At 30.2% G+C, this 20392-nt stretch overlaps 2 protein-coding genes across 4 annotated transcripts; one reads left to right on the top strand and one right to left on the bottom strand.

Moving 5' to 3' along the window:
* The first annotated feature begins 195 nt into the window (after positions 1–195).
* Positions 196–3254, top strand: LOC112714468 (putative FBD-associated F-box protein At5g56440). Of its 3 annotated transcripts, XM_072205652.1 has the most exons (3): positions 217–1067; positions 1489–2353; positions 2826–3254. In XM_072205652.1, exons 1-3 carry the CDS (start codon positions 1045–1047, stop codon positions 2856–2858), a joined length of 921 nt encoding a protein of 306 aa, XP_072061753.1. In that variant the 5' UTR covers positions 217–1044; the 3' UTR covers positions 2859–3254. The 3 variants fall into 3 exon arrangements, with proteins under 3 accessions (XP_072061754.1, XP_072061753.1, XP_025621859.1); XM_072205653.1 differs by lacking the exon at positions 2826–3254 and having other exon boundaries at positions 196–1052; positions 1489–2425; XM_025766074.3 differs by lacking the exon at positions 2826–3254 and having other exon boundaries at positions 1489–2425.
* A 7223-nt stretch (positions 3255–10477) lies between these two features.
* Positions 10478–16532, bottom strand: LOC112714466 (uncharacterized). The gene is made up of 8 exons (XM_025766073.3): positions 16233–16532; positions 15978–16112; positions 14391–14829; positions 13858–13934; positions 13704–13740; positions 12202–12430; positions 11209–11539; positions 10478–11114 (listed from the first exon to the last, which is right to left on the bottom strand). The coding sequence occupies exons 3-8, from the start codon at positions 14749–14751 to the stop codon at positions 10980–10982; spliced, it is 1170 nt and encodes a 389-aa protein (XP_025621858.1). The 5' UTR covers positions 14752–14829; positions 15978–16112; positions 16233–16532; the 3' UTR covers positions 10478–10979.
* Positions 16533–20392: the final 3860 nt, after the last annotated feature.

The raw sequence follows: 20392 nt of genomic DNA, 5'->3' as shown, positions 1-20392 counted from the left end.
TACCTTATTTAACATTCATTAATTGTTGCTAAAATTAACGAAGACTAAATAAAACAAATTCTGATTGTTTTTGATAATTTTTTTTGTTATCAAATATTTGTGTTAGAGAAAATACACCAAAGCTTTGGGCCAGCATTAAATAGGGTGGCGAGAAGAATTGAAGTGATTATATGAAACAATGTAAGTTGGAATTGTTTAACAATAGCGGGATGGTAACAGTGACTTGACGGTGCTGGATGTTGAGATATAAAACAAAACAGTTGTGGGGACAATAACGACATCTTATAATGTAGCTAGTGACATTAATTGATAAGGTCGTGAATTGCGACCCTCATAACTCAAGTGGTCATCTACTTCTGTAGACTGTGTTGCTCAGTTCAGTGGTCACAATTCTTTAATATTTCCCCTCCCTTTTAGGTGTCACATGTTCATTCTTATAATAATAAATTACCAGGTTTTTTTATTTTCATTTTAATTCTTAAATTGTTAAAGAAGTTGAATAATCGATCACACCAAATGTTTGACTATAAGATAGTACTTTTTCCCCTTCATTTTTTGGATAGGATGATAGAGGATCTTGGCATGAGAGTGGGAGAAAACTCACAGCCGTACCATACACATTCTTCTGCCAGACATAGATTAGATTCTTGCCATACTCTGTCACAAACCTATAGAAGAGAAGGACTCGTTGGATAGTTCTAGTGATGCTAATTCTTCTACTTTGTCTAGTATGTTACTTCAATGAAGAAGATAAAGATGAAGCACTGAAAACAGATGAAGAAGTGTCCTCGCAACTTGCGCTACGAAATTCTACTGATGATTCAATGATGAACAACCAGCAAATTGTGTTAGCTGAATCTCCTCTTCCTCCACCATTGCCAAAGTCACCTTCTGAGTCCTGGCTCTGGAAGGCCCTGCCTTTAGTTTCTGCAAAGAATTCGTTCCTCCATTTGAATCAGTCCAATGCTAAAAGGCAAGATTCAAATACAGCATCCAGCAATATTATAAAGTGGGAAACAATAGTGAAAACTTCAAATTTGCATCATGATCATGTACGATATACTCAGGTAATTTAATTTGTTCTTATTAAATCACTCTTTCACCTTAACTCATGACAACAACAAAGAAATTTTACGGCCTACAAATTCATTCTAATAAAATACACAAATTCAATTATAATTTTAGTCTTTATTATTATCTTATCTTTATTTTATCTTTATTTCATTTTTATTTGTTTTTATCTTTCATAAAATAATGCTCTATCTATATTTAATTTTACCTTCATAATTTACAATTTCAATCAATCACCAATCAACAAAATTTCTTCATCTTCTACCTGCTTGAGAAGCAATAGGATTCGCTAAAGCACAATCTATTTATTGGGTTCTCACTGAACCCAACAATGGCACTAGCCATGTCGGGAGTCGATAGAATTAGTGCATTACCGAATGATATTCTTGTTCACATCCTTTCTTTTCTGGAATCTAGAATGGTTGCAGCAACAAGCATTCTCTCGAGCAGGTGGAGGGATCTGTGGCACTCAGTTCCCACAGTGGACCTCGATGACGCACTCTTCCAGGATAAGGAAGAACTGTTTGTTCGCATCGCCTACGCAGTTATGCTATCGCGAGATGTAACGCAACCCATTCTCAATTTCCGCCTCAAATCTGAGTATCCTTCATGTCGTCAATGTGATGTAGAATTGTGGCTCAACACCGCCATTCAGCGTGAAGTTAAGAGGATTGAGCTTCATTCTCAGATAATAAGGTTGCCGATTGGAATTCTCACATGTGCAAGCCTTGTTGTTCTCAAGTTGACATTCTTAAAAGTTGACCGTGTTTTAACAGTACACTTACCGGCTCTTAAAACTTTGTATTTGATTTGGGTTGTATTTGTAAAAGATGAATATCTTGATATGATTCTCTCAGGATGCCCAAATATTGAGGACTTGCAAATCAATAGTTCTTCTTTTTTTGGGCTAGAATTCAGTCCTCGTGCCATCACTTTCCGTAATCTAATTCACATGAAGCTCTCCGTGTATGATTGTAAATGGAGGTTGCTAGTTGGACTGCTCAACTCCTGTCCCTTGCTTCAAATTCTTGTCATCAGAAAGGAGAAGAAATCGGCAAGTGTATTGGATCGACTAAATCAGCGTCACACACAAACCGTTCCTGGATGCCTTTCATCGCACCTAAGAGCCTGCACTATAAAGAATTTTCATGGTGCTGATGTTGATATTCAATTTGCAATATATATTCTGCAGAATGCAAATGTGTTAAAGAAGATGACCATATGTTGCTCGAGTTCCTCAAGAAAAGAAGATAGGCTTGAAATTTTAAAAAAGATATCCAAGGTTGCTAGGGTCTCGACAACTTGTGAACTCTTGTTTGAATGATAATAGGAACAGGATTCAATGGTTTCAGAATATTTTGATTATTAAATAATTTTATAACAAAACATATTTTTTAAATTTTTTAATAATATAAGTAGTCTTTATTTTATTTTAGTTATAAATTAACTTTTTATATATTATTTAATTATAAAATTTATTTTTTATTTTATAAATTATTATTTTATTATTTATTTACCATGATTATTAATAATAAAAAATAAAAACAATAAAGATGAGATAATAATAAAGACTAAAATTATAATTAAATTTGTATATTTTGTTGGGTTGAATTTGTGAACCATGAGAGTTCTTTATTGTTATCATGGGTTGAAGTAGAAGAATGATTTAATAGTTCTTTTGCCTTTATCTTTGTTAGTCAACTTCAACTCGAATAATGATAAAGATGAAAATTAAAATTTATCTTTCTGTGCAGGAACTAATCACACATAATAAATCTCAGCATTGAAAACCTTAGAGATGGAACTCATGACTTTTTCTATCATGTTATGCTCCAAGCTCTTTTGATATTGTATTGTATAGAGAGACAAATAGTCATTGTTGGAGATCAATGATCAATAAAAAGAAAGCTTCTTTTGGACCTTTTGGAACTTCCAATTGGATTCAAGATTTGTTGATCTGCCTTAGACAAGTGTGTATTGGCTAATGGCTAGTATAGTTATGCCTTTCATGATATTATTCAAGTTTTTTGTGGAGTGTTTCCTCTTAATTAATAATTATACAAAGATTCCTTTAAGCATTATAGTTTTCTCATTGTTTTTTTGGGACTTCCAAAGATTATGTTCAATTATGTATGTAAATCAGATCAAATTCTGAATTACAATGAGTTGCAGATTATCATGGATTTGGGGTGTTCTTCTTATTATTATGTTAAGCTGTTAGTTAACTGAGTACCTACAAAAGGAACAGGCAAAATAATTTCCTGATTGATTATGCTTTTTGTTCTTGTATCTCTAAACCTTTCAGAACAATATGAAAAAAGAATCAAAATCACTACACCTTGTTCCTTATTACTTGTGTACTTTTTTATTGAGGCATTGTTTGCCGTTATCATATTATAAAGAAGTATAACTTGGTTTAATTCAAAATTAATGTACATTTTGGTAACCGATTTTATCCTGTTTTATCTTATTTAACATTCATTAATTGTTGTTAAAATTAAATTGTTTTTGGCTATTTTTTTTTATTATCAAATATTTCTGTTTGAGAAAATACACCAAAGCGTTGGGCCAGCATTAAATAGGGTGGCGAGAAGAATTGAAGGGATAATATGAAACAATGTAAGGTGGAATTGTTTAACAATAGCAGGGATGGTAACAGTGACTTGACGGTGCTGGATGTTGAGATATAAAACAGGACAGTTGTGGGGACAATAACGACATCTTATAATGTAGCTAGTGACATTAATTGATAAGGTCATGGATTGCGACCCTCATAACTCAAGTGGTCATCTACTTCTGTAGACTGGAGAGAGTAGACTCTGTTGCTCAGTTCAGTGGTCACAATTCTTTAATATTTCCCCTCCCTTCTAGGTGTCACATATTCATTCTTATAATAATAAATTACCAGGTTTTTTTATTTCCACTTTAATTCTTAAATTCTTAAAGAAGTTGAATAATTGATCACACCAATCGTTTGACTACAAGGCTGCATTTGTTTATAAAGATAGGACACTGAGACTGAAACAGGAATATAGAGACATAAAATGGTGTTTGTCAGAAAAGACATGGACAGAGACAATGTATCCAGAAACACTGAATTAGTGTATTTTGTGTTTATCCTGACAAAAAGGACATGAAAACACTAAAACACAACTTATTTTTTATTTATTTTTTATTATTCTTGTTACATTTTCATAATTATATTTTTTATTATTATATTTTTTATCTCAAATTTTTTAAATAAAAAAAATAAAAATAAATTAAATTTTTATAATTTGTTCTAATTTATCAACAAATAGAATACAAAAACACAAAATTTTATATATCTTAATATTTTGTCATATCCTATTCTCAGTGTCTTATTCTATGATGTTCTTAGAACAAACGCATATCATTTTTTGGATAGGATGATAGAGGATCATGGCATGGGAGTGGGACTCACATAAAAGATATGCACAAGGCATTATTAGAAAACTCACAGCCGTACCATACACATTCTTCTGCCAGACATAGATTAGATTCTTGCCATACTCTGTCACAAACCTCAATGTTGTTGAAAATACGGTCCCTGATAAAATTACCCAATGTTGTTGCTAATTATCTCATAGTTATTAGCAGCAGTGTACAGAATCTGTATTATATATATAATTGTTTTTGAAGTAAGTTATAAGTATGAATGGATAAAGCTAGAGTCACAGTGGATGGAAACTACAGACATACATAAACGACATTTTAATGAATGAAAGGACACTGAGAATGAGAAGCTACATAAGTTGAATTTCAATCACATGAGTATTGTATACATTTGTCTCTAGTGGTTTAAATTTCTTACTGATGTCTTTTCTGGGCATGCATTCAAAAAGAAACTTCATAATTCAATTTAAATTAAATTCCATGTCACTATTTGTTTGTCCTTTGTCATTTTGGACGAACATGTATGTATGTATTTGCTTCAAGGTTAAACTGCTGTCCCAAAAAAAGTTTAAAAAAAGAGTTCTAGCAAAAAACATTTTAAAAGTCTTTAAATTTCAATATTAATAACCATATAAATGACTCCCACCATTTATTTTTACATTATTTTGATATCCATGTGTGTTATTAGCCAGATTAATGAGGCCTCAGCATATATTGCTACCCTAGTTAGTTTGAAATTAAGGTAATTATTAACTATATCAGGATGTATGAAAAAATAATTAATTAAGGATAATGTCAACTATGTCTTCTTTATATTTTTGGTCAATGATGTCAGCTATGTCTTCAAATCAATAGTGTAGTAAAAAAAGTATAAAAGCTCTCGGCCCAAAGACTAAAATGGACCTTAAATGTAGGCCTAAAAGACAGCTTGCATTGCATTGCAACTTATTAGATAAAATTGAATAATAAAAAAGTGTAGGGCATCATTTTATTAAAATTTAGTTAGTGCTTAATTAACAAAAGAAAAGTAAATAATTTTATATTATTAGATATAATTGTTGTAGAATAAATAAGAAAGATATATAAAATATAGAAGCATAAAAGAGAGGAAAACTATTAGTAGTATATAAAGAGAGAAAAATGTGTTTTATTGCTTTTATGTGTGCTCTATATGTTTCATATTACGTTGCTATTTATAAGCACAAAAAAACTTTACTTTTCAAACATAATTAAATGCAATCACCCTTGGTAAACTAAGTCTCATGAAAAATTGTCATTCACATCATTCATCCTTATCACAACACTCCTCCTTGGATGACCATTTAGGATTATGTCTCGTTAAAATCTTACTAAAAAAAACTCAATGGAAAAAAATTTAGTAAAGGAAAAAGAGTACAAAATCCTTTGTGATGGGGACTGCCTCATTAAAAACCTTGTCAAGAAAAACTCAATGGGAAAAAACCTGACCAAGGAAAAAAGAGTACAGTCTCCCCCTCTTATCGACAAGTCTCCCCTCTTATCGACATTATTTAACATCTCGAAATCGGTGCATTCCAATCTGATGTACCAATCTTTCAAAAGAGGATTTTGGGAGTGACTTTGTGAATAAATTTGCCAGATTATCACTTGAGCGAATCTGTTGGACATCAATTGTCCATTGATTTTGAAGATCATGAGTGAAGAAGAATTTAGGAGAAATATACTTTGTTCTATCGTCTTTGATATATTCGTCTTTAAGTTGAACAATGCATGCTGTATTATCTTCAAACAGGACAGTTGGAGCTATCTTATGATCAATCAGTCCACATGATAACAGAATATATTGGATCAGACAAGTATCTAGTATCTACATAGCCAACTAATTGTGACTTGGATCCATAGGGATAAAACAACCCCATATCAACTGTTCCATGAAAATATCGAAAGATTTGTTTGATTACATTCCAATGTCTTCTGAGTGGAGAGGAACTATATCTTGTTAGTAAATTCAAAACAAATGATATATCGGGTCTTATATTATTAGCAAGATACATTAGCGCTTCAATGGCACTAAGGTATGGTACTTCATGACCAAGGATATCTTCATTTTCTTCCTTAGAACGGAATTGATCATTTTTCACATCCAAAGATCTTACGATCATTGGAGTACTTAACGGATGTGACTTATCCATATAAAATCTCTCAAGATCTTTTCTGTATATGTTGTTTGATGAATAAAGATTCCACTTTTTGTATGCTCGATCTGCAGGTCGAGAAAAAATTTAGTCTTTTCAAAATCTTTCATCTCAAACTCTTCTTTTAGAGTTTTTATAATTGTTGGAATCTCTTCAAGAGTTCCAATGATATTTATATCATCAACATAACAACAATTATAATGAATTTAGATGCATATTTCTTTATGAAAACACACAGACAGATATCATCATTCTTGAATCCGTTTTTGGCCAAATACAACGATTATACCACATTCGTCCAGATTGCTTCAGACCATATAAAGATCTTTACAATTTGACTGAGTATAACCCTTGCGAATATTCATTAGATGGTTTAAATATCTTTAGCTCTTCAGGGACTTTCATATAGATATCACGATCTAATGAGCCATATAAGTAGGTTGTTACCACATCCATTAAATGCATATGTAGTTTATGATATGCGGATAAACTGACTAAATAACGCAATGTTATTGCATCCACTACGGGGAAATATGTTTCTTTATAATCTTTACCAGACTTTTGTGAAAAACCTTGTGCTACAAGTCGGGATTTGTAGCGCACAACTTCATTTTTCTCATTTCGTTTTCTCACAAATACTCATCGGTATCCAACAGGTTTTATATCATTTGGTGTACGAACTACAGGTTCAAAGACTTCACGTCTTGGCCAATCATTCCTTTGTTGACATTCTTCGACTGATCTTTGCTCAAGATCCTTACTTTCATGCATGATATTTAATGCGATATTATATGCAAATATTTCATTGACAATTGTCTTATTTAGGTCCTATTTTCCTCCTGTAAAGACATAATTTATCAAGATCTCGTCATTTTCACAATTTTTCAGGTACCTGAACGTCTTCCGGTGTTAAAACTATATTAAAATTTTGGACAACTGCAGGTGTCTTTGTTATGTCTTTTTTCAACAGGAACAGTATTTATCTCTTTTCTTTTTCGAGAATTTTTGTCTTCAGAACCGACAGGCTAGCCACACTTCTGGCGTGAATTTTCTTCGGTGGCAATCTGTCCAACTAGGACACAACTCGAATCGGAGAATTTTCAGCCGGTATATAGGATTTAGTAATCCTTTTCGTATCAGAAAATGCATTAGGTAATTTATTTGCTATTCTTTGCAAATGTATAATCTTTTGAACTTCTAGTCCACATTGCCCTAATTGAGGATCTAAATACATCAAGAATGATGTATTCTAATTAAGTTCCTTTTCGGGAAACTTATTCCCTCCCCCTAATGTTAGAAATTTTGATTCATCAAAATGACAATCTGCAAACCAGACTTTAAATACATCTCCAATTTGTATCTCAAGATACCTCACTATAGAGGGAGAATCATATCCAACATATATCCCTAATTATTTTTGGAGTCCCATTTTGGTACGAGAAGGTGGTACAATGGGAACATATATCGCACACCCAAATATTCTTAAATGAAAAACATTTGGCTGCTATCCAAAAGCTAATTGCATAGGAGAGAACTGATGGTAACTCGTTGGCCTCAAACGAATAAGTGCCGCGGCATGTAAAATAGTATGCCCCCAAACCGAGGTTGGGAGATTTATTCTCATAAGTAAAGGTCTAGCAATTAATTGGAGGCGTTCAATAAGTGATTTTGTTAACCCATTTTGTGTGTGAACATAAGCTACTGGATGTTCAACACTTATTCCATTAGCCATATAATAAGCATCAAAAGCTTGGGAAGTAAATTCACTAGCATTATCAAGACAAATTGCTTTGATTGGATTTTTTAGAAATTGTGCTTTTAATCTAATAATTTGAGCAAGTAATCTCGCAAACGTCAGGTTGCGAGAAGATAATAAGCACACATGTAACCATCTCAAAGATGCGTCTATTAGGACCATAAAATATCTAAAAGATCCACATGGTGGATGAATAGGTCAACATATATCACCTTGAATCCTTTATAGGAATTCAGGAGACTCAAACCCAATATTTACTGGAGATGGCCTTAAAATTAACTTCTCTTGAGAATATGCAGCACAACAAAATTCACTAGATTTAAGAATCTTCTGGTTCTTTAGTGAATATCCATGGGAATTTTCAAAAATTCTCTACATCATGGTGCTTCATGGTTGTTCCGGATGACCCAATCGACCGTGTCAAGTTATGAATTCATTTGGGTTAGTAAACTTCTGGTTTACAATGACATGTGATTTAATTGTACTAATCTTAGTATAATACAACTCAGATGAAAGTGAGGGTAACTTTTCTAATATAATATTTTTATTTAAATCATGGGTTGTGATATACAGTTACTCATAATTTTCCTCATTCATTGTCTCAATATAATATCCATTTCTGCGAATATCTTTAAAATTCAATAAGTTTCTTAGAGACTTCGTAAACAATAGTACATTATTTATTATGAATTTTTTTTCTCCAGGAAACAAAATTATAGCTCTTCCGGAGCCTTCTATAACATTACCCGAACCAATAATAGTATTAACATATTCTTCTTTTGGCACAAGATGGGTAAAATATATATTACTTTTGAGAATGGTGTGCGAACTCGCACTATTCGCAAGGCAAATATCTTCACTATATATTCTTACCATTCTCTTCAAAAACAAATAATAATAAAATGAGTAGAAATATCTACGCATTAAAATCATTTTCTTGATTGAAAATATTTTTATAAGAAGTATAGTACTTACTAAAAATTTTATAGATTAGCACATTCAGTAATGTTGAAATTCAAATGCATAAAACTTAACAAAAATTTTCTTACATTATTTAGTCATATGAACACTTACACATATTAAACTATTCCATCATTGATCAAATGACCAATATTTTTTTCAGGATCCTCAAAGAAATCAGATACATTATAATGAGCGGTGGAATTTTTAGCATCATTTGAAACAAAATTTGTTTCCTTTCTTTGTCGTCTTTTTTTTTTCACAAATACTTGATAAAGATTGACTAGGTGCCTTGGGATACGATACGTATGTGACCAATGGTCCTTTCCACAACAATAGAAACATTTATTCTCAATTGATTTATTTTACCCATTATTTTTTTCTTTATCCCACTTCTGATGAGATACTTTCTTGTGAATATAATTCTTATTCCTTCCATTTTTCTTGTTACAAAAATCTTGCCATTTATTTTTTATGGGGTAATAATTTGCCGCATTTACTTCAGGAAATGGGGCGGCGCCAACTGGACGCGCTTCATGATTCTTTAAAAGTAATTCATTGTTGCGTTCAGCAATAAGAAGGCAAGAAATTAACTCAAAATATTTTTTAAACCCTTTTTCTTGATACTTCTGTTGCAAGAGCACATTCGAGGCATGGAAGGTTGAGAAAGTTTTTTCTAACATATCGGGTTTGAGGAAGTATCACTGTCTTTTGATGATTGTATCTTTTTTCAAAGTCTTTCCACAGAACTGCAGGACCTTTTAATGTGAGATATTCATTTTTCAACCATACATCAAGATGACGACGAAGGAAAATTATGGCTTTGGCTTTATCCTTTTGGAATGTATTATTTTCAGTCTTAATGGTATCTCCAAGATCCATTGAATCAAGATAGATTTTAATATCTAGTATCCATGATAAATAATTGTTTCCAGATATATCAGGAGCATTAAATTCAAGATAACAGAGCTTTGACATAATGAAAATTTGTTACCTGAGTCTTCTTAAAATTTGGTCAGAGTCTCATGCTGATAACGTGTTTGTAGAATAAATAAGGAAGATATATAAAATATAAAAATGTAAAAGAGAGAGAAACTATTAGTAGTATATAAAGAGAGAAAATGGTGTTTTATTGCTTCTATAATGTGTGTTCTATATGCTTCATATTACGTTGCTATTTATAAACACAGAGAAGCTTTACTTTTCAAACATAATTAAATGCAATCACCCTTGATAAACTAAATCTCATGAAAAATGGTAATAATCTCATACCATTAAAAACACTAATTATAACTAATTGATGAATACAAATCACAAAATCTGTACCTCGTAACACTCTTCTTTGAATAATGCTGCATGTGCCAAAAACTTTGATAGGATAAAGGATAAGTAGCCAATGGGAACTCATGATTCTGAGTCATTTATCACACATGTCATTTAGTTTTATGGTGAGATCCTTTATATCTAATTCTGTGTTTGAGTTATTGCTGACAAATAAGAAATTAATTAGCTAAGTTGTTGTATTAATGAAATGTAATTAATATTGACAAAACAAGCAGCTAGGCATGCAGCTAGCTAGAGTAGTGTAGTAGTAGTGTCTGGATCTATGAAAGTGAAAGCTTAGTGCTGATCTCTTGTGTTTCTCTGCAATCATCATCACTTCCATCTCCGCCATGACTCAAACCTAGTTGCAAATTGGGCAACCTTTCCTCCCTTTTCTCCCTCTTCACTTCATTCAACTGCATATGTAGCAAATAATAGTAGTACATGAACAAAAACATTATATTATTCATAGTGTATGTCCTTATTAATTTCTAACCCTAACTACTTTACCTTTATCCGAAATGGAGGATCAAATTCTAGCCTTAAATTATTATTGGAGGTTGATAAATACTCTCTGATACTTGGCTGAACAGATTCAGGAATGTTGCCAATAGTAGTAGGACCCTTGAACTTCCATTGATGATGATTGTTCATAATTTCCAAGGGAGGCCACTTCTTCTCTTCAAGGAAATGACTTGGTCTAATTGGTGCAATTCTGCAAGACGTATCCATCACTTGAACCTGGTTTGAACTCGATCTTCCTTGATGATTACTTGATGAGGACACAATTTCGTTGCTTGTTACTCTCAATCCTTGATGATTCAAATACAATTCATGTTGCCTAAAATAGAAAGAGATTACACACGCTAGGTTCAAATTTATATTTAATTAATGTCTGCAATTAGTTTAAGGCGAAGTTCACATGCAGTTATTTTTGTATGTACAGAGAGACGAGGATCGAAAAGTAGTAGGATTAATGTCTGGTGTAATTTTTAAAATTAAATTACAGTTTTATAAGAAGCTATTTAAGAGTTTATAGAGAATTTAAAAAAAATGACTTTTTTTATAATACTATTATTTTTTATTATATTTTTATAAAATAAGCAATTTTAGAGCTAAAAATTTAAATACAAAATAACTTATTTTTAATATAGTCATTTATAAGTTATTTTTAATATAGTCATTTATTATTTAAGTTATTTTGTCAAAAGAAGTTCAATTAAGCTAGACGTAAATTATAGTAAAATATTTGAATTTAACTAAACTATTTTTTATTTTTTAAAAAAATATTACTAATTTTTTTATAAAATGTTTGAAGGATTATGATCTCTATTATCTCAATTAAGCTCTATCCTTATGTATAACATTGATAATTGAAAATTATTTGACAATAATTGGATTAAATTTATCAAATTATATATCTAATAATTTTCAATTATTAATTTGAGATGAATATAAGTGTAACTTAATTGTTAGCTAGTATATATATAGCATAATATATACCCTGAGTCGGTGGCGATTGCATGTGAACGTGATGAAAGGGAGAAGTGGGGGTGGTGGTGATGGGGCATCAGAGAACCTTGGAAATGATGATGATGGTTGAAATTGGTTGCAAGAATAATGCCACCGTTTCCCATCTTGAAATGGTGATGAGGATTGAGTAACTCATGATGATTTCTACTACGTCCCACTACTTCATGCAATTGCCTCGATCTGTATGTTTGACCTAATACTGCATCCAGTGTTTAATCAAATAATGTTTGTCAGCTCAAGTTATTGAATTTCCTCATACATATCACTTTCCATAATTATGAGATACACAGATTAAATTTGTTGCCACTACTCTTCATACCCTAATAATCCAACAATTACGTAACAAGAAAAGCACATATCCATCCTCATAAACATTTATATATTGGTTACCTTTTATATATATGTTTTCCAATATTACTCGTGATATATTTATTAGATTTATGTATAATATTATCCTTTTTTTGTATTACATCCCTATTTTTATTCTCAAAATAGATAAGATAGCATTTAGTTTGTATTTTTATTTTTAGTATTTTCTATTTTTTGAATTTTGTGAAAAAATAAATAAAAATAATAAAATTTTGTTTTTTATTTTCATCTCTTAATTAGTTTTATTTTTTATAAAATTCAGAAAATAAAAACAAAAAATAAAAACACAAACTAAATACACCATAGCTTGTTGATTTCCAATTTATAATAATAAACATTTAACAATGTCAAAGGTTAAATTCATCCAAACAATATACTTAGATTTTAAGTGGATAATCTTTTTACTTGTATTTTTTTCATATAAGTTATAAAATTTTAGGATTAGTAATGCATTTAATATTTCAAACGCAATAGATGAATGGCTTTAAAAGTAACTTACATTATTATAAGAGTTTAATTTTAATAAATTAATAATATCAAATATTTTATATAATTATTTAATTATATTTATTTTTAAATAATTATTTATACAATTTATAAAATAAATATACATATAAACTTAATTTACACTTTCAGCGCATTAAAATTAATAATAATACGAGTTTGTTTGAAAATATATATAACTGGCAACATCATTCATTATATATTATTTAATTTGATAATGTTAGAAAAAAAAGTCTAAATTTATCATATTTAATATTCATTAATTATTGTAATAATTAATAAATATTAAATAAAATAAATTTTAATTATTTTTAACTAATTTAATTTTTTTGGGCTATCAAATATTTTGGTTTCTTTTTAATTATTTTTCCTCCAAAAATTCTCATTTTCAGTACTTATTGCTCTAATGACAAAGAAATTTATTCAAAAATTGTTGTATACTATAATTAAGTATTAAAATCAGTCACCAATAAAAAATATTTAATAACTAAAAAAAATCACCTAAAAATAGTTATAACTTACTTTATTAAGTTATGATTGTTTTTTTTTTTTTCTCTCTAATATTAATAGCGCTACACGAAATTAAAGTTAGCCCTCACCTTGGCCGGTCTCGTCAAGTTTCTTGCTACGGTACATCTGAAATGAAAAATTAGATAATCACGAAATTATAATAATACAAGTGGTGATGACTTTGCATCAAGTTATAAAGAGCATTCTACTCTCAATAATATATAAGCATGCATGTCAATATACCTGCAAGTGACTCTTGACATGAGCAATGCTGAGCCCTCTCACATTCATCAACTGAAGCACCAACTTGGGTGTTGCTCCTATATATATACACCAATGTGCGGTTATCTTTACATGAAATTAATAATTAAAATTCATTAATCAATATTTCGTTTGTTTTTAAAAATAGGACAAGACACTCAGAATAGAATAAGACATAAAATTTTATGTTTTTATATTTTGTTTGGTAATAAATTAGAATAAATTATAAAAATCTAATTTATTTTTATTTTTTTATTCAAAATTTGAAATGAAAAATATAATAATAAAAAAATATAATTATAAAAAATTAACAAAAATAATAAAAAATGAAAAATAAGTTGTGTCCTTTGTTAGTGTTTTCGCCATGTCCTTCCTGTCAGGATAGACACAAAATACACTAATTCAGTATCTCTAGATATATTATTTCTATCTCTGTTTATACTGTCAAACATAATTTTATGTCCATGTCTTAGTGTCCTGTCTCTATAAAACAAACGCAGCCTTAAGGTACTTACTCTCTTGACCGCCAAGTCTTTCAACAGCATGAACAAAAGAGAGATGAAGCTCAGGAGTCCATCGAAGCCTTGGCATCTTGGATCTAACATATTGCCTAACTCCACCTCTTCTCTCATTGTTTTTGTTGTTATTATTTCTTTCATCTTCTCTTGAGTTTGATGTTCCATTCGCATTGATCTCCTCTTCATCACATGCTGCCTCATCCTCCTCCTTCTTATTCTTACCTCCTTCTTCTTCTTCTTCTTCACTGCTTGCTTCTTCATTCAAATCAAATGAAGAGCATTTCTGGGAACAACATCCCAATGAAGAAGTTTCCTCATCTTCTTCAATAATAATCTCATCCGCATATTCTTTAGACATGTTTAATTTGTTTGTGCAATCACCTCAAACCAAGTTATTAGTAGTAGTATTATGGAATGTGTATAATTAATTCACCGTCTGAAACAAACAAACAATCAAACAGGAAAGAAAAGAACAAGAACACGTGAGGACAAGCTGTAATTTTTCTGCAACAATTACTAAGGTCTGCACGGAAATTCTATGAGGTGAGGTATGTATGGTAAAGTAACAATGTCAGAAATTATAGCTCAGAACCAACAAGCCATTTATTTATTTCTATTACCTAATAAGGAATAAAGACAGACATTGCCATTTTATATACTTACGTAGAATTAGTTCAGAAAGTCATAAGTTAAGTATAAATAGTGCAACCAACTTCTTCTTTTTACATTCTAGAATTTGTGATCTGATCACCAATGCGTGTATGCTTCAGATCTCCACATAATTTATAGAATTTATAGTGTTAACTGCATTTACATACTCAATCATATATATCTATGGAGTTAACTCCAAATATTTGCAGAACAAAATAAAATGAATTGATCAGCTGAACAAGTATTATTCAAGCTTGCAATTAAAGAAGCATATATATATATATATATATATATATATATATATATATATATATATATATATATATATATAAAGATTATTCCTAACATGGACTACTTCTGATGAATAATTAAACAGAAAATTAAGTTTTAGTTTATTTGCTATGTATAAAAAAATTAATTATTAAATTAACCACACTCCTATAGAATATATGTTAAAAATGAGTTAGTAATTGATTTTTTAAATTTTTTATTATCTAATTAAAGTGAATAACTGAAAAGAAAATTTCTTTATTTTTCCAATAATAGAGCTAAAGATAGATATTAGGAATTAGTAAAACATATATGTTGAAGCAAGAGTGAGATTTAACAGGCACTCTTTGGAAAGATATATGTATTTAACAAGTGCTTTATATGCTCATCATACATATATAAGCAAGTGACAGAAAAAATATGTTGATTGGAACAGAAGATGGAAACATTATTGTAATAAGAAGCCAGCAAAAGAAAGAAAGGAAGGCTTGCATGACCCTAGAATAAACCATACTCTTCAAAGAGGAAGATGGTTGAAGAAACTCATGAAGATGAAGAATTGCTAAAGCAAAAGCATATGTTATATCTTATATGTATATCTATAGATCTTTTGGGAGTTTCTTCATTTTTATGTTTCACCCTATAATGGAAACTAATACTAACCATTTAAGATGATGATGCTTCTTCTAATGATGTGCCTTTCTCTAAGTGTTTGATGATCCAAAACATATCTTCCCCAATCAGTAATTCCTTAGCTTGATGATCCAAAGCTCCACCTACTATAGCTGTTTAATTAACCTAAAGAATAATTCATGAATAGATTATTGAAGTTGATAGATATTCAGTATTATTTCTCTTTCAATCATGCTTTGAAAAAGAAAGAGATGGATATTGGATAGAGCTAGTGGATTCATATACCTGGTTTATATTTTGATGTCTCTTGTTGGTGTCTCACATCCCATATCTTCTATCATTCAGCACCAGAATTTGAACTCATCAAGTTTAACTTATATATTAAAAAGACTTTTTATGCTCATATTGGTAAAGACATATATAATATAAAATTAAATACAACTCAAGTTTTTTCTTAGAAAATGTTAGAAGAATAAGTTTGACTTTCTTTTAGGAAAAACATTAGTCATCTTTCCTTATAATAAGAAAGAATGAGAGTACCTCTAAATAAACATACATATACTTTTTTTTTTTTCAAATAACATTATTGAAAAAAAAAAACAATGACTATATATATAGGATTATTAATTAGAATAAAATTATCACTATTGGGACAGGCTGCTATACTACTTGCATTGTTCTCTTTAAATTGTAATAAACCTACATAATGGAAACAGATGCGGCTGGTCCCTATTGTACTGTGGAAATCATGTGACAACTACCACCATTTTTCTCCCCCTCCCCGCCACCGGGCTTCTCTCTCCCTTGACAGTTGTTAAAATCTCTCTCTCTCTCTCTCTTGTGATGATCTTAATTGTGTTGACCTATGCTAGAGACTTCTTTGGCTCTATAATTGTGTGAAATATATTTTATCAAATTCTCCATGATGGTTACAATCACTATAATGTCTAAACTTTGATACCTAATTTACTAAAAATAGTTAAAAGTGAATATTTAATTTAAATAATTTTAAATATTAAAAAATTATTTAAAAAAAATAGATAAATTTGACACTAAAATAGTCAGTAGCAAAGAATTGACCTAATAATAATCTCAATATTAGTACATAGCTAGGTGCAAGCAAGTATGTGTGGGGTCCACTCCTTCATCAACATTTCAATTTCCTCTCACCTAAACTTAGACTTTAATTCCACCCTTATTTCAATACCACTGTTGTGTACAAATTCTTATATGTTAGCTACTCTCTTCAACTTCTTTTTTAATGGCAACACACATGTTTCCACAGGCCTCCTCTAGTTCCCATGCGTGTCGTCTAATTCTTGGCCTTTTTTAAAAGTAATTTCAATTCAACAAGAGCTTAATAATGCACTAATAATAATGTATAATGTAAGGGCGTGTGTATGTATTATGATAACAAATAAATAATTACATAAAATAATCAATTCTGGTGGGAGAAAATAATGTGCATAAACAAGGACGTGTATATATATATATAGTTTAGTTTTAGAGGCTCTTTCAACAGCAATTGGTGAAATTATATATTGTAGATGAACATTTGACAAATTGTAATTAACTTTTTCTAAGTGCATGAGTTATGACTGGAATCTTGACTAATAGACTTGTATAGTTGTATATACTACCTGCATGCACGGGGAAGGAATTATTATTATTAACAATGATAATGATGATTTATATATCAATTGTTGCATACATCCAATGATGAAGTAAGAAAAATCAAGTCCAACTCCTCCATGCATTATTAGTCAAAATATAATATAATATAATATAAGTGAAGACTCAGGTGCAGTCGATTTTAGGTGAAGTTGATAACTGAAAGACGTTAGATGATTTGACTGATTTTACTAAATTTTCAATCTAACGGCTCTCAGCTATCAACTTCACATGAAATCGACTACATCGAAGTTTTCACCAATAATATAATATACTGCTTTTGCATTATTATTAACAGAAACTTAGAGCTGGCCAATTAGGATATATATTATATTATTTACTTTTATATTGAGTAGTCCTTTCACTTTTTAACCTAAAAGCTTTATATTATTGTTGTAAAGGGAATGCATGGGAAGGAGAGGATTCGTTAGCAAAATGTTTGACAATCGAAACAATCGAATTAACTTTCTTGAAAAGGCAATTCTAAAGGAGAAGAGGGAGTTGAAAACTTTCATCAACTTTATTGACTTCTAACTATATATGCATCTATCACAATTCTTTTGATTTGTTGAATAGTACACTACAACCCATATACATGCTTTTTATATACACCATTGTTGTTCCACATGCAATGAACGCAATCATACCAAGTCAATAAGTTAAGTAGCATTGCCAGTGTTTATTTCATTATCCATATTTATTTGGTATCATGTTAATTTGATTCTTAATTTTAAATTATGACTACAGATTATACTAGTGCAACGAAAAATGGCTGAACAGTGCAATATTGTGATTGAATATATAAATATTAATAATTGAGTTTAAAACCGTGAATTATTAGGCTACCAATGCATCGAATTCAAAGTTCAATGCAGAAGAAAGTAGTTAGGGAGACATTAATACAAGTTTGGTAGTAATTGATAATGGGAATGGTGGCACACGTGTATAGCAGAAAGAAGAAATTAAATTAAAGCAAACAAGGAAAATTTGTCTCTCACAAAATATGTGCTGGATCATAATTAAAGGGACCCTATGATTTATATGAATATGATTTTTATTTTTCATTTTACATTTTTCCCCCCTACAAAACAAATAATAGTTTTTCTTTTCTTTTCTTTTTTTTTTTGTTTCTTAGCTTCTTTTGGAAGAATTCAGGATTATTTTTGTCCCATATTTCCCAAAAATGGCAAAGACTCTCTAGAGGGTCCGACCACTATTCCTCATAGAGTATGACGTCAGCATGACAAACACACTTCAAAAATTTGCATAATTTCTGGTAACAGAGAGAGATAAATGGTGACAGATATTCGAAGAACTATATTGTTATTATTATAATAAAGGGTTACGTTTTTGCAGCTATTAGAGAAAAATAAAATAGTAAAGAGGGCCTAAATTGGAGAATATTATAATTAAGAAACTAAAAATGACAAGGTTTGTTTTGTCCTTCATGGATGAGAGTTGACATTTCTCATTATATTAACACACACAAGAATCTTTCAAAGAATTTGGAGCCTTTTCTATTATTTCATGGATCAAGACATCCAACCTAGCATTGCTAACATATACATCAACGATCTACATTAAAATGCCATCAGATTAAGGAGAATCGTGTCTCATAGCACCAGAAAATATTATTAATATATATCAATGTGCCGAGTTATATTATTTACTAAGAAAAACTAAATATTTTTTCTTCCCTTTAATTTAAGGGCATAGTTGAATTTATACTTTTTGGATGTACGTAGGATGTTGGTTAGGGATGTAGCTTTGGATTATTAAACCAATATAATCATCAAGGAACAACGACCATAAATAATTTATAAAAAAAACTGATGGACAAATGAATTTATGAGTAGGGCTGGCAATTTATATTCTATTCGCGGATATTCAATCTGGACTAACCTGTTCGGGTAGGGTTGTCTACTCAATCGCTGCGGGTAGGGTAGGGTAGGGTACGGGTTCAGGGTATACCTTACCTTACTCTACTCGCACTCCTAATATATTATATAATATATATGTAAAACTAAAAGTTATGTATATAGAGACGAAAGTGAGTATTGAATCCACCATCTTTCTTTTATAAAACTTGAAATAATTACTAAGCTAGTTAATGATCATATTATTTGTAATTTATTTTATATTTCTTTAAGATTTTATTGTTTTTAATTTTAATTTGAGCTTAGTTTTTTATTTTCTATTTTATTAATATGTATAAAATTTGGAATAGTTGAATTTCATATTTACTTGAATTTTTTTTATTTTTTTGTGGGTAGAGTCCAATAGAGTAAGGTTTAAAACTTTAGAGTTAGAGTTAAGAAATTCTCAACCCATATGTAGGGTATGATAGAATTTTAAAAAAGTTTTTAACCTGTGGATAGGATTAGAATAGAGACCAAATCCTATCCTATCCTATTCATTGTCAGCCCTATTTATGAGCGAAATTATATCATTAAATTTGACTAAATAAATATAAAAATTTTATAAAATATATATATTGGAGCTGAGGGAGGGAAAGGTAAAAGTATAGACGAAGTCAAATTATTGCAGTTTTTATTAGTTTTTTTTTTTTGTCAAAGTTTTTATTAGTTTATTTTGATTAATCAAGAGGCATGGGCTTGTGGGCTTGAGCAGTTGGATAAGAAGACAATTCCCGGGTCCACAAAGCCTAAAACCGAACCTGAAAAAAAAACTTAGGAGGTTGGGTAACGGCATAAAATAGAAAACCTTCAATACTTGAATTATCGTTTGACTTATCTAAATATATTTTTGGTGAT

This window comes from Arachis hypogaea, chromosome 10 (genome assembly GCF_003086295.3).
Source record: "Arachis hypogaea cultivar Tifrunner chromosome 10, arahy.Tifrunner.gnm2.J5K5, whole genome shotgun sequence".
Taxonomy (NCBI): Eukaryota; Viridiplantae; Streptophyta; class Magnoliopsida; order Fabales; family Fabaceae; genus Arachis; species Arachis hypogaea.
Note: the sequence above shows the minus strand (reverse complement) of the source record. Positions and strands in the feature narration are given on the sequence as shown.